Genomic DNA, 13500 nt, shown 5'->3' with positions numbered 1-13500 from the left:
TCCGTTCCCCGCAGAGATCAAGTGGTGAGAGACCACTAAACTATCCAACAATTCCATTCATTTCCCTCATTCACGACCTCTATCCATAATCCACACGGCCACCACTAGGTTACTTCCACACGGCCAACAATACATCATTTCATTTGCTGCATATTCATCCATCTATCAAAGTGTGCACAAAGGATTTCAAGAGCTAGTCTAACTTGTGAAGAATATCATCAAGACATCCTTCATAGTTAGTGGTAATTTCAACATTTTCTTGGACCATTACAAGTGCACAGTAGTTCCAATTGCAACTCAAAGCTTGGTTAAGAAATTCAAAGGCGTGTTCTGATTTGTGGTGAATTAAACTAAGTCATCCAACGATTTACTTGGGTAAGATTGTTCTTTATTTAACCCTTGAATTGCTTGAGCCTTGCTGTTTTATTCAAACCCATAGCAGGTCAAGTAGCTACCCCTGATGCTCAGTCAACTAACCTGCTACTAACTCTCGAGAATTTTGTTCAAATCTTAGACAATCAACTAAGGTTTTTTTGTCAGTCGACTGACCCTACATTGTCATCCCAGAATTCTATGTTATAATTCATTAGGCGACTAAGGACCCTGTCTCTGTCGACTGACAAGTTGACAAGCTAATATCCCTCTGAAAATCTGTTCTTAAATTCTTCAAGCGACTGACCCTAATCCACAATTGACTGTAGTCACCAAGAATCTGAACTTCCAATATAATTTCACATTGTTTGAGTCCTTGCTTAACCTTGTGTAATACCATGCTTGAAATTATGAGCTTACATGTTTAAATATCGCATTAAAGCCATTAACTTTCATTATTGATACTTGCTAGCTTTTAAATCCATTCTGGGAATATTAAAGATAGAACTACTTTCTTGAAATATTGAAGTAGCATCTTTCCGCATTTTAACTTAATACCTTTGTGAAAGAACTCTTGGGACTTAACTCAAAACAACATCATACACCTTTTTAAAATCCTAGAACATGTGAGATGTCCTCTGGTTTATTGTGTTTATGTTGATTAATTGAATTCTTAATTTAAAGTGTCTTGAGTGTGTATGCTTGCTTGTGAGGGTTGAAACTAGTAGGACTAGGTCACCCTTACCCGTCCTACATCAGGACGTGTGCCCAATGGTGTGTTCTTGCACATGAGGTGTGTTGCACATATCATTAATTTAATTGTGCAAGATGGATTGAAACTTGTGGGAGATTCGGTACTTTGAATTAGGCAAGCAGTAAAATATATTAGGCAATCACTTGGTAGAACTGCAAAATTTAAAAAGTGCAGATGAGGAAAAGGCTAATTGTAAAAAACATGTGTGTTTGGATGTGCCTACTAGATGGAATTCCACATATATGATGTTGGACACTGCTCAAAAATTTTAAAAAGTTTTTTATCTATAATGAAAAAGATTGAGATTTTACACTTGATCTTTCGAGAGATGGTGGAAAAGGAAAGCCAATGGAAGATGATTGGGATGATTTGAGGAGGATGGTGCAATTCTTAGGATGTTTCTATGAATTCACTTTGTGATCCTAGTTCTAATTATGTGACTTCCAATACTTTTTTCAATGAAATTTGCACGGTTAATACTTTTTTGAAAAATTGGTGCAATAGTGATGATTTTGAACTAAGTGAAATAGCATTCAAAATGAAACATAAATATGCTATTTATTGGGGGAATCAAGAAAACTGAACATGATGATGTTTGTTGCCACTATTCTTGATCCCCGATACAAAACTAGGGCCTTTCTCAACTTCTCCTCCTACATCTTCAATTTTGAGTAGAAAGGTGAAGGATGTTATTATTTTTTAATGTTTGACGAGTGCAAAAATGGGATAGACAATGCAATGGACCTAGTGTAAAACTGCCGAAATTGGCTCTAGTTAGTGGTATGGACCATATGTTAGAAAAGGATGCTTATGGTAGATAAATTCAAGAGGCATATGTTAGAAAACGAAGGTGGGGAAGGCATGTGTCAGTCGCCTATCAAGCAATTTTTTTCTTGTCTTAAAATATTTTTGTTCTCTCTTTTTTTTTCTTATTCAATCTTGGAATATCAATTTGTTTTTCTTTGAAAAACAAGTTCCAAGACTTAAAAACAAGGTTTCTAGATCTCTTTGCCTAATGAGCTTCAAAATGAAAATTCATACTTGAATTATATTTGAAGTACTTACAATGTATCTCCTATTAACTCTCTTGACTTTTCAATTCTTGAATTCCTTGAGGTCTTTATACTTACTTCATCTTTTTTGAGCTTTCATCAAGTTATCTTTAATCCTCATGCTCTCATGATCTTCAAGCTTTATCTTTGAATCCATTTTTGAATTCATGTTTTAAGCTTCATATTGATCATCCTTCTTTGAAGTATAAGCTTACATGAACCCTTCTGAACACTTAACCTTGCATTCATTATTGAATCCTGAAATGACATCACTTAACCAAATATGTTAAGTTCCACTTGTTTGTTAGCATCAAAACAGGATATCAAGCCTTGTAAGGCCAACAATGTTGTCTCAGAGTCTGCATTTAGTACGGGAGGTCATGTTCTTGATTCCTTCAAGACATCATTGACTCCTAAAGATTATGGAGGCTCTTATATGTTCTCAAGATTGGTTGTGAAACTCACCGTAATAAGTGAACTAGGAAGAAAGCCTTGAAGAACTTGATAAACTTGAGAAAGGTAAAAAAAAATTTCTTACGGCATCTTTTACACATTTCCTAGTTGTTTTATTCTAATTATTGTTTTGTATTTATTTTCTCTAATTTATTGACTTTTTCTTTTTCATTCATTTCAAAATTTGATAAAATTGACATAGATTACTATTGAAAATGTCGATGATATATTGATAAGATTACGTATTCAGGAGAGCTCTTTTATATCGTGATTAGAGTCACACTTATATCCATGGATATACAAATGCCGATTAGGTTTGGTCGCCTTCCGACCGGAGATCCACAACTAGGTATTGTATCGTGGTTGGATGTAATTTGGTTTCTTGGAAGAGTAAGAAACAAACTGTGGTGGCCAGGTCAAGTGCTGAATTAGAATATAGAGTTATGGCTCACACTACTTGCAAACTAGTTGAAGAACATGTTGGAAGAATTAGGCATTTCTAATTCTCAGCCTATGAAGTTGATGTGTAACAATCAAGTTGCTCTTCATGTTGCCTCCAACCTGGTCTTTAATGAGAGGACGAAGCACATTGAAGTTGATTGCCACTTCGTTCAAGTGAAACTTGTGCAGAAGTTCATTACTGCCACTTATGTAAAATTCGGTATGCAACTTGCTAATTTGTTTATGATGTAGGGCGGTTCTAAGTAGCCCTAGTCCTATGATTGACCCTCTTTGTAGCACACATACAATGTAACAATCTATTAGAAGAATTGAATTAACCAAGCATAAACATCACAAACATATTCTAATGATCACAAGTTGTTGAGATTTTGAAAACATATATGATTTGGTTCAAAAGCCCTTAGTTGATCATTTCATTCGAGTAATCAAATTCACTTTAAAAGATGTTATGTTAGAAGTCTTAGATGACACCTAGCATAAAATCAAAATATCCCTAAGCATGGTACTAGCAAGCATGTTCATGTTGAAAACACCAAGACACACGAGTACTCGATCGCACCACGAACAAGCTTGTTGATCCTTAGGAATCTTGAGACAAGAATGAAGATTGAAGTTGTAGTGACTGTGAGCTATGAAAGAGGTGTGGGTGTGCAGTGTTTATGATGATGTTAACGTAGTCTCTCACCACCCAATCTTCGGGGAGACGGAACGTAGCCCCACACTACTCACTCACAAGGAGAGGAACAAGATTCACAAGTTCAAGCAAAAAGCTTCTTTTTTTAATTGATAATGCAAGATATCTTTTACAATACAAGTGATGGCATATTTATAGTCTTACATGCACATGACTTGCACATGACTTCTTAAAAGATTAAAAAAAATACAAAGTAAAATAAAACATTTAAAAAATAGGTAATGAGGTTCCTAGGAAATAGTTTGTCATAGGAAATAGGTGCTTAGGAACTAGAATAATTATGATAGTGGAGTCTAGGAACTTAAAATGAAATAAATGCTTCATAAAAAATCAAGGCTCTTTGACTTGCAAGTTATCATCCTCTTTCCAAACTCTAGCTTCTATAAGAAGCTTCAATTGCTGCAAATAAAGTTCACATCAATGGTGGACTTCGAGTGGTCGTCCATGTGTCACAATATCCAAGAAAGATACTCGAAGTGCATGTTGATCCACATCATCTCTCCCCCAACCAAAAAGAATCCTCCTCTGGAGAATTATGTCGAAAATACTCATTATACAGCTCCGGGTTGAGATAAAGGACATCATCTTTAAGAATCCAACTACTTTCTAATAGCGGCTTCCCTTTCCATTTGACTAGAAACTTTTGGTACATTCCAGCTTGTGTGTTCATTGTTTTAACATCTAGAATGTCTTCAATTTGCTCAAGTTCCTTTTGTGGGACTAATGGCAGTGGCAAATGTAAATTTGGCTTTTCTGGTGCAACTGGAGTTATGAATGGAGTGGTTCATCTGCAGGATTAGTAGGGCTAGGTTCTGCAAAAAGAATTAGCTTCTAGAAAAGGTGTTAGATCTTCAACATTAACTACATTGCTTATACCAAAATCATCAAGAATATTTAACATGTAAGCATTAGAACTTATTTTCATGAGAACTTTGAATGGTCCCATCTTTTTGGCATGAAGCTTTCTTACCTTTCCAAAAGGAATATGTTCGAGGCGAATTCAAACCATAACCATATCACTTTCTAAAAATTCCGACAACCTGCAATATTCATCAGCAATAGATTTATAATGCTCATTGCTTAAATTAATTTTCATTCTTAACTGAGAGTGTAAATCATGTATGTGTTTTGAAATGCATCAGTCTGCTCACTCACCCTAGACTCAGGTGAAAATGAAATGAGATCTACAAGCTTCCTAGGATTATATCCTATAACAACCTGAAATAGGCTAAATCCTGTGGTCCTATTCACTGAACTATTGAATGCAAACTCGACCATAAGGCATAAATCGCAAGCTATGATGTTCTCACCTACCAAACATCTCAATAGGTCCCCAAGGCTCCTATTTACCACTTCAATTTGCCCATCAGTATGTGGGTGATATGCACAAGAAAATTTGAGCTTGGTACCCAGCAATGCACATCAGGTTTTCTAGAAGTAGCTCACAAACTTCACATCCCTATAAGAAACAATGGTTTTGGGAAGACCATGAAGTCTCACTACTTCCCTGAAAAATATAGAAGCAATCTTGTAGGCATTATGTGTTCTATTGCATGGAATAAAATGTGACATTTTTAAAAATCTGTCCACAACAACAAACACTGAATCATTTCCCCTAGCAGTTCAAGAGAGACCTAACACAAAATCCATACTGATAACCTGCCACGGAATGTGTGGCACAGGCAAAAGGGTATACAACCTGAGTTTTGTTTCCTACCCTTCACTGTCTGACAAGTACGGAATTGTGAAGCAATCCTAGCAACTACTCTCGTCAAACTAGGCTAGTAGAACCTATCCTCAATCATAGTTATGGTCTTATCTCAACCAAAGTGACCTGCGGCACCTCCAGCATGTAATTCCCAAGTCAACTGGTCACATAGCCACATAGAGATGTGGATGGGATACATAGTCTAGCCCCTCTAAAAATAAATCCATCATGAATGACAAAGTCTCGGTGAGATCTAGGAACTACCTGCAGCAAATCAAAAAAGATATCACAGAAGTATTTACACTGAGAGTATTGTTGTTTGATGCTATCGAAGAGAGCAACTTTCACATGAAGAGTTTGTATGGTGGCTACAACTCGGCTCAAAGCATCAACAGCCTTATTCTCAACACCAGCTTGGTGTTTGAGAACAAAGGTGTACTACTGTATGTACTCGACCCATTTCATATGTCTATGCCCTAACTTCTTCTGAGTATGTAAATACCTAAGGGCCTGGTGGTTTGAGTACAAGACAAACTCCTGAGGAAGGAGGTAGTGTCTCCACTGTCGCAGTGACTGTACTACAGCATAAAATTCCCTATCATAGGTGGAACACCGTTATTTTGTCTCATTCAACTTCTCACTAAAGAAGGCTATGGGGTGTCCCTCCTGACTAAGTACTCCTCCAACGCCTACACTTAAGGCATCACATGCAACCTCAAATAATTTCTGGAAATTTGGGAGGTGTAGCAACGATACCATAGTCATCAAATATTTTATATCAAAAAAGGCTTTTGTCGCATATTTCGACCATGTAAATTCTCCTTTCTTGAGGCAGTTTGTAATGGGGGCCATGATGGTGCTAAAGTTCCTAATGAACCTCCTGTAAAGTGTGGCTAACCCATGAAAACTCCTTGCATCATGTATGTTACGGGGAGTAGGCCAATCTCTAATGACTTTGACCATATCAGGGTCAACAAAAATGTCATGCTCAGACACAACAAAACCAAGGAAGATGACGTGTGTAGTCATGAAAGTACACTTCTTTGATTTGGCAAACAACTTGTGCTCCCTCATACCCTCAAACACTCTCCTCAAATGGACAAGGTGCTCCTTCTTAGTCAGGCTATAGATCAATATAATCAAAGTAGACTACAAGAAAGTGTCCAGTGAAAGACCTTGAAACCTAAGTCATAATCTCATGAAAGTACTCGGTGCGTCAGTTAGCCCAAATGGCATGACTAACCACTCATATAACCCATACTTTGTATTGAAGGCATTTTTCCACTCATCTCCCGGTCTGATCCTAGCCTGATGATATCCACTTTTAAAGTCTATCTTTGAAAAAATCTTGGATCCTACCATCTGATCAAGCATATCATCTAGTCTAGGTATGGGAAACCTATACTTGACGGTAATACTGATGATTGCTCTACTATCAATGCACATTCTCCAAGTGTCATCTTTCATGGGAATGAGGAGAGCAGGGCAAGCATATGGATTCATGCTCCCCTAAATAAAGCACTTTTCTTCACTTGTTTCATCAACTCCTCATGTTCTCTCGGGTTCATTCTATAATGTGGTAAATTAGAAAAAATGAACTAGGAACAAGGTTAATGACATGTTGAATGTCTCTCATGGGAGGTCACTCACTAGGTGGCTAAGATATGACATCGTCAAACTCAGAAAATATGGGTGATACTTCAGTGCTACTTCATGCTTGGGAAGGGGCGCCTTAGTCTCCCTAGTAACAACCATATACACAATCTGTGTATCTCGACTCTCCTGCTCAAACTACTTTTTACTCGTGATATTTAATTATTTTCCAATAGTTTTTTGTCTTTTCCTTCTTTTTCTCACCTTTCAGCTCTAGTGGACTCAAAACAATTTTCTTGCCATTACACCTAAAGGAATAAGTGTTGGCATGCCCATTATGTGAGACATCAGAATCATACAACCAAGATCGTCCTAACAAAATATGGGCAATGTCCATGGGAAGGACATAACACCAAATCTCGTCCTCATAATCACCAATCTTAATGAAGACTAGGTATCTATGGCTCACGGGCATGGTTGTGGCATCAACACAAGCTACCTTATATGGTTGTGAGTGTGGCTCAACTTTCAATCCCAACTTCTCAACTGCGGATTTAGACACAACATTCATACAGCTACCACCATCTATGATCATCTTACAACTTTTACTCCCACACTTGATGTAAGTATGGAAAATAGAAGTGCAATGCCAGTACTCTTGATCCTTGGGAATGATCATAATACGTCTCATCACGCTAAACTAGGCACTCACATCTGGCTCACTTAACTCATCCTAACTAGGTACAACTTCAGGAACATATACTTGATCGCCCTCATGCTCATCCTCACCATCTTCCCAATCAAGTGCCAAGTTCCTGGTGGGACATTGTCTGGCAAAGTGTCCTTGTTTATGGCACTTGAAACACACTGCATTTCCAGAACCTCTAGCGAGAGGATCTAGTCATGGGTGCTTTTCCCTTGTCCATAGGTTGTTGTACTGTGGGATTGCTCCCTCGAGAGTTGACTTGACCTGATTGCGCTAGTCAGGACTTGTCATAACTTTGTACCTTTCAAGAGTATGACTCATTTGAAAAGGCACCAAACCATTTTCCAATGGGCCCTTTATTCATTTGCTCAAAGTCATGAGCTATATTGTAGGCCTATTCAATGGACTCAATGTGATGGGGAAATAGTTCTCTCCTTAGTTCAGGCTTTAACCTTATGTGAAATCTGGAGGTCTGCTGACTAACAGTCTCATAGACACCACAACTTATACAAAACTCATCAAACTAACTCATGTAGACACGGTCATGCTACCCCTGACACAAACTATATAGCTGGTCCATAAGGCGCTCTCTATAGCTAAGGGGTACATACTTCTCCCTCAACCTATCCTTCATTAGGTCCCAATGCTAAATGGGCCTATGATCTAACCTTGCCTATTACCTCTCGACATTCAACCAATGAAGCTTGGCTTGCCCCCGTCAACCTTATTTTTACAAACTTAACCTAATGAGGATCAATAATCCTATACCAGTCAAAATAGGAATCCATCTCAATCAACCAATCTTGGAAGATTTTAGGGTCCATTTGTCCATCATGGGTGGGGGCCTCTATCTTCACTTGCCTTATCACATCCTCGTAAGGATCACGATGGTCCCTACGGTAAGGTCTCCTACCTTGAAAGTCATCAACGTCATAGTTCTCATCAACCCAATGTTGGGCATAGGGCTCATAACGTGATGGTCTCCTAACAAAGTCATCTTGGGGATTAACTCACCTCGGTTGAGGAAGAGAAGGTCTCTCTCTAACAGGCATAGGTGGCTCCCTATGTTGTTCATCATCATTGCATCGCTCAATTGGTGGCTCTAAATTGTCTTGGGTTGGGTTATGGACTAGTTGGACTTCCAACCTATCTAGTCTTTGGCGGGTCTCAACTAGCCCTTGATTCAAGTCACGAACTTGATCTTGAAGCTCATCTATTGAAGCATCTCTCTTAACATCAGTCCTACAACCTCGGTAAGAAATCCTAGCTCGAGTAGACATCCTAGGGGTTGGGGAAGGATTCGGTCAACACTAGGGCAGCCCTTTGGAATGGTGTTTGGTCACACAAAGTAGGGTCAAATGTGAACCTAACCTAGGCTCTAATACCAATATGATGTAGGATGGTTCTAAGTAGCCCTAGCCCTACGGTTGACCATCTTTGTAGCGCACACACAATATCACAATCTATGAGACGAATTGAATAAACCAAGCATGAACATCACAAACATATTCTAATTATCACAAGTTGTTGAGATTTTGAAAACATATATGATTTGGTTCAAAAGCCCTTAGTTGATCATTTCATTCAAGTAATCAAGTTCATTTTAAAACATGTTATATTAAAAGTCTTAGATCACAAGTCCTAGCGTACAAATCAAATATCCCTAAGCATGATACTAGCGAGCTTGTTCATGTTGAAAATCTAGGAAGATTCAAAGAGAATGAACGAGGTTTTTCAATCAAGGCTTCGGGTAGAGTTTCAAGGCTTACAAGGTACTTTTAGGGGCTGTTTTAGATGGCCACAAACAAAGAATTGAAACGAGCTTACCAAAAAGTTCCAAATGTCAAAACACCAAGACACACGAGTACTAGATCACACCATGAACAAACTTGTTGATCCTTAAGAATCTTGAGACAAGAATCAAGCTTGAGGTGGTTGTGGCTGTGAGCTATCAAATAGGTGGGGGTATGTAGTGTTGATGATGACGTTGATGTTGTCGTGGTCTCTCATCACCCAATCTTCGAGGAGACAAAACATAACCCAACACAACTCACAAGGAGAGTAACAAGATTCACAAGTTCAAGCAAAAGCTTCTTTTTTTATTTGATAATGCAATATGCCTTTTACAATACAAGTGATGGCATATTTATAGCCTTACATGCACATGACTTGCACATGACTTCTTAAAAGATTAAAGAAAATACAAAAGTAAAATAAAACGTTTAAAACATAGGTAATGAGGTTCCTAGGAAATAGTTTGTCATAGGAAATAGTTTGTCATAGGAAATAGGTGTCTAGGAACTAAAATAATTATGATAGTGGAGTCTAGGAACTTAAAATGAAATAAATACTTTTTGAAAAATCAAGACTCTTTGACTTGCAAGTTGCCGTCCTCTTTCCAAGCTAGCTTCTAAGAGAAGCTTCAATTGCTACAAATATAGTTCACATCAATGGTGGACTTCGGGTGGTCGTCCATGTGTCACAATATCCGCGAAAGATACTCGAGGTGCATGTTGATCTCCATCAGCTTACCAAAGCATTTGGGGGGTGCTCGTGTTAAATTTATTTGTAACAAGTTAGGAGCATATGACATTTATGATCCAGCTTAAGGGAGAGTGTTAGAGGATTTATGTATTTTACTATTATTATTATTAAGTGTGTTAGTATGCTGATTAGTGAGAGTTAGTAAGGGTATTATTGTCATTGGAATGTATTTAATTTGTATTATAAATAGAGGGAGATACCTATCTTTAAGTTAGGTCATTCACTTTAATCAAAATCTTAACAATATCATTAGAGCTGATGAAGCAGGCCACAAGGTTGTCAAAAGCCATCATTTAGCTTGATTAAAAACCATCACTTCAAAAAAACTTAAATTTATAAGATTTTTTTAATGCTTCAGCCCACGTTCTTTTTGTTATCCTCTCATCCAAACAACCCACCACCTCAAAAAAATCAATCTTCAGTACTAAACTAAAAGAAAGGATTTAACAATGAATGACTAAAGAACATACATGGAAACAGATACTACAATAAGTAAAATATCCAAGTCACAAAAGGGTATAAATTCTGAAACAAGAAAAAAATTGCATAATTGAGACATACTAAAACTGCAACATACCTTACGGTCATTCCCCAGATCTGCATGTCCATCTTGTGCAAAGAAAGCCAAGATCAAGTTCCCTAGGAAGGCTCCTATATCAAAACCCATTGGTCCATAAAAAGAAAATTCTGGATCAATAACCTGAGTTGAATCAGTAGTGACCATAACGGAGCCAGTGTGGAGATCTCCATGTATTAAGGCTTGGGCTCTCTCACAAAACCTAGAGACATGTGACTCTAATTATCATAAAATAAAATAAAGCAATTTCAATTGCCAGATAATATAGAAACAAAAAAAAAAAGGAAGCTACTCATAAAAACTGGAGACATGTGACTCTAATTATCATAAAATAAAATAAAGCAATTTCAATTGTACCAGATAATGTAGAAACGAACAAAAAGAAAAAAAACAAAAAGGAGGCTGCTCAGTAACAGTACATGGATTTCAATTCAGCAACCTCAAGCTTCAAAACATTGTCCTCGCGGACAGCCAATGCTTCTCGATCAAGATAAGGGGAAGTCCACCGGTTATGCTCAGACTCCTTGTAAGGATCAGAGAAAATGACCTGCTCAGTGAGCCTGCATAATTCCACATTCCCGCAAAATTCAGAAACTGCACAAAGTAAAGGTAAACACATTAGCTAAATGCATTAAGCACACAAACATAGTTTACTCAAATAACTTACATGTAAATAGGAACCAACAATTTTTTGTAAATTACCATATACACAGATACATAAGTCATCATTTCAAGGACGACGAAAAAAATGAACAACTTCATCAAAAGTTAAATATATGGGGCAGTAGAAACAAGTCTAAATAGATTATCCACACACATGAATAAATAGAATCCAATGTTTCAATGATCCGAAAACACAGCTGCATACCATGTAGCTAACCTTGTCACCTTGGATTAAATGATTGATATGTATGTCTTAAAAATAACAATAATAAAGGGAAAAACCATACTAAATCAAATTCAAAATCACTAAGTATCGAAGGTACTAATGTGTGTGTGTGTGTATTGCACAACAATGTCCCCCTTTTAAAATCACCAATCTAAGTGGTTTTAGTATTATTCTGCCATATACATGATCACAGACATATATAAGAGTGACCGAAAGTAAATATAAAGTATACATTTCAAATCCCATGTTGTCCAAGAAGATAAGCATCAGAAAATGGAAAATATATGAATTTTCAGAACATTAGATAGAAAGAATTAATTTACCCCAACGCTTGTGCTCCGTAGTGGAATGGTATAAAAGGGATGTTTTGAAAAGGGTCCTTGCCATATATTCTGACATGTGTTCTGCAAGCAAGGGATATTCAATTCCAGCTATCAGGCCTTTTCTCAGGATAATATGAGGAGGCTCTAAGTACCGCATGCCAATCAAAGCCATTTCACGGTCAAAATGATAGATTTCTGGAACATGATCAGGGCACAAATGAGCGTGCTCTTTCAATGTGAGGAACTCAAAATATGCACGTTCCTTCGTCATCGACCATGATTCCCCAATACAACGTATGTATGGAAGAGCCTGCACTCTCAAACGCCCAAAAGCAAAGAAACAAATCCACAACATATGGGGCATTAGTTAGAGATGATCGCTAAAGATATGAATCTCTATCGGCAGAGGGACTTCAAGAAAGGAGCTTAAATGAAATACATGTTGTAATAAAAAACAAAATAGTACACCTGCAATTGAGTCCATAGGATGAAAATCATTACGCACCACAGAAGTATTAGGATGTGCTTGGTAAAGTTCAAAGCGAAAGTCTCTAAGGCCTTACTCCACTTCTCTCCTCATTCCCAAAGCGAATTTTAATATGTAGAATACTAAACTATGCATCAAACTAAGTATTTATTAATTCAGATTAAACACCACTGATTAACCATTTTTGGTCCGGCTTAATTCATCTAAACTGAGAAAATAATTGTACAAAACACAAAGATGAAGTCTTTAGGCCGACACTGATTTCTAAAACGCAAAGAACCAACAGTGCACAACCAAAACAGAGACCACAGTAAAACCCCTTTCCACAGGAAGCTGAACACTCACACCTCAATTCATCAAATTAGTACCTGTTTGACAACAAACGAACCGGCGGAGCCAACGACGATGTAAACGAAGTTGAGATTGCCGTCTCCGACCTCTTTGATCTTCAAATCATCAATCTGGTCGGCGACCCTAGAGGAGAGAGACGGCGCGGCCTTTATGTACTCCCTCAGAGACTTCTCGTCCAGAGGGGCGAAACCCAGATGAAGACATGGCGACGGCGGCGGTAATTGGAGAGAGGGTGGCAGGGGGGGGGGGGAGGAGGAGGAGAGGGTTTTAGGTTGACGTGTTAGTGTGTTACAGACCTACTGCTTGAGTTTGGGAAGAGGAAAGAGCATGACTGTTGACTAGGCGCGATGAAAATGGAGGAAAAGGCGAGAAGCAGAATCGTTGGGGGGCGAGAAGTGAAAACGAGATGGCATTGAGAGAAACAGTCTTGAACCTAGACATATTTTTTGGCGCATGGGAGGAAGGGGAATCTCACTGTTTTTTCACGTTTTATTATTAAAATAAAATAAAATATTAAATAATACTTGGTAAAAAT

At 37.9% G+C, this 13500-nt stretch overlaps 1 protein-coding gene across 1 annotated transcript in view; it reads right to left on the bottom strand.

Moving 5' to 3' along the window:
* Nucleotides 1-13253, bottom strand: part of LOC131155878 (methylthioribose kinase-like) — a 36063-nt gene extending 22810 nt beyond the window's left edge. Inside the window, exons 1-4 of the mRNA XM_058109327.1 lie at nt 12983-13253; nt 12128-12437; nt 11335-11509; nt 10916-11117 (exon numbers count right to left, since the gene is read on the bottom strand). Of these exons, the coding sequence (XP_057965310.1) occupies nt 10916-11117; nt 11335-11509; nt 12128-12398 (648 nt within the window). The 5' untranslated portion in view covers nt 12399-12437; nt 12983-13253. The remainder of the gene's footprint in view (nt 1-10915; nt 11118-11334; nt 11510-12127; nt 12438-12982) is intronic.
* Between the last annotated feature and the right edge of the window lie 247 nt (nt 13254-13500).

Source organism: Malania oleifera, chromosome 5, assembly GCF_029873635.1.
Source record: "Malania oleifera isolate guangnan ecotype guangnan chromosome 5, ASM2987363v1, whole genome shotgun sequence".
NCBI classification, from domain to species: domain Eukaryota; kingdom Viridiplantae; phylum Streptophyta; class Magnoliopsida; order Santalales; family Ximeniaceae; genus Malania; species Malania oleifera.
This window is presented reverse-complemented; position numbering and strand designations above follow the sequence as displayed.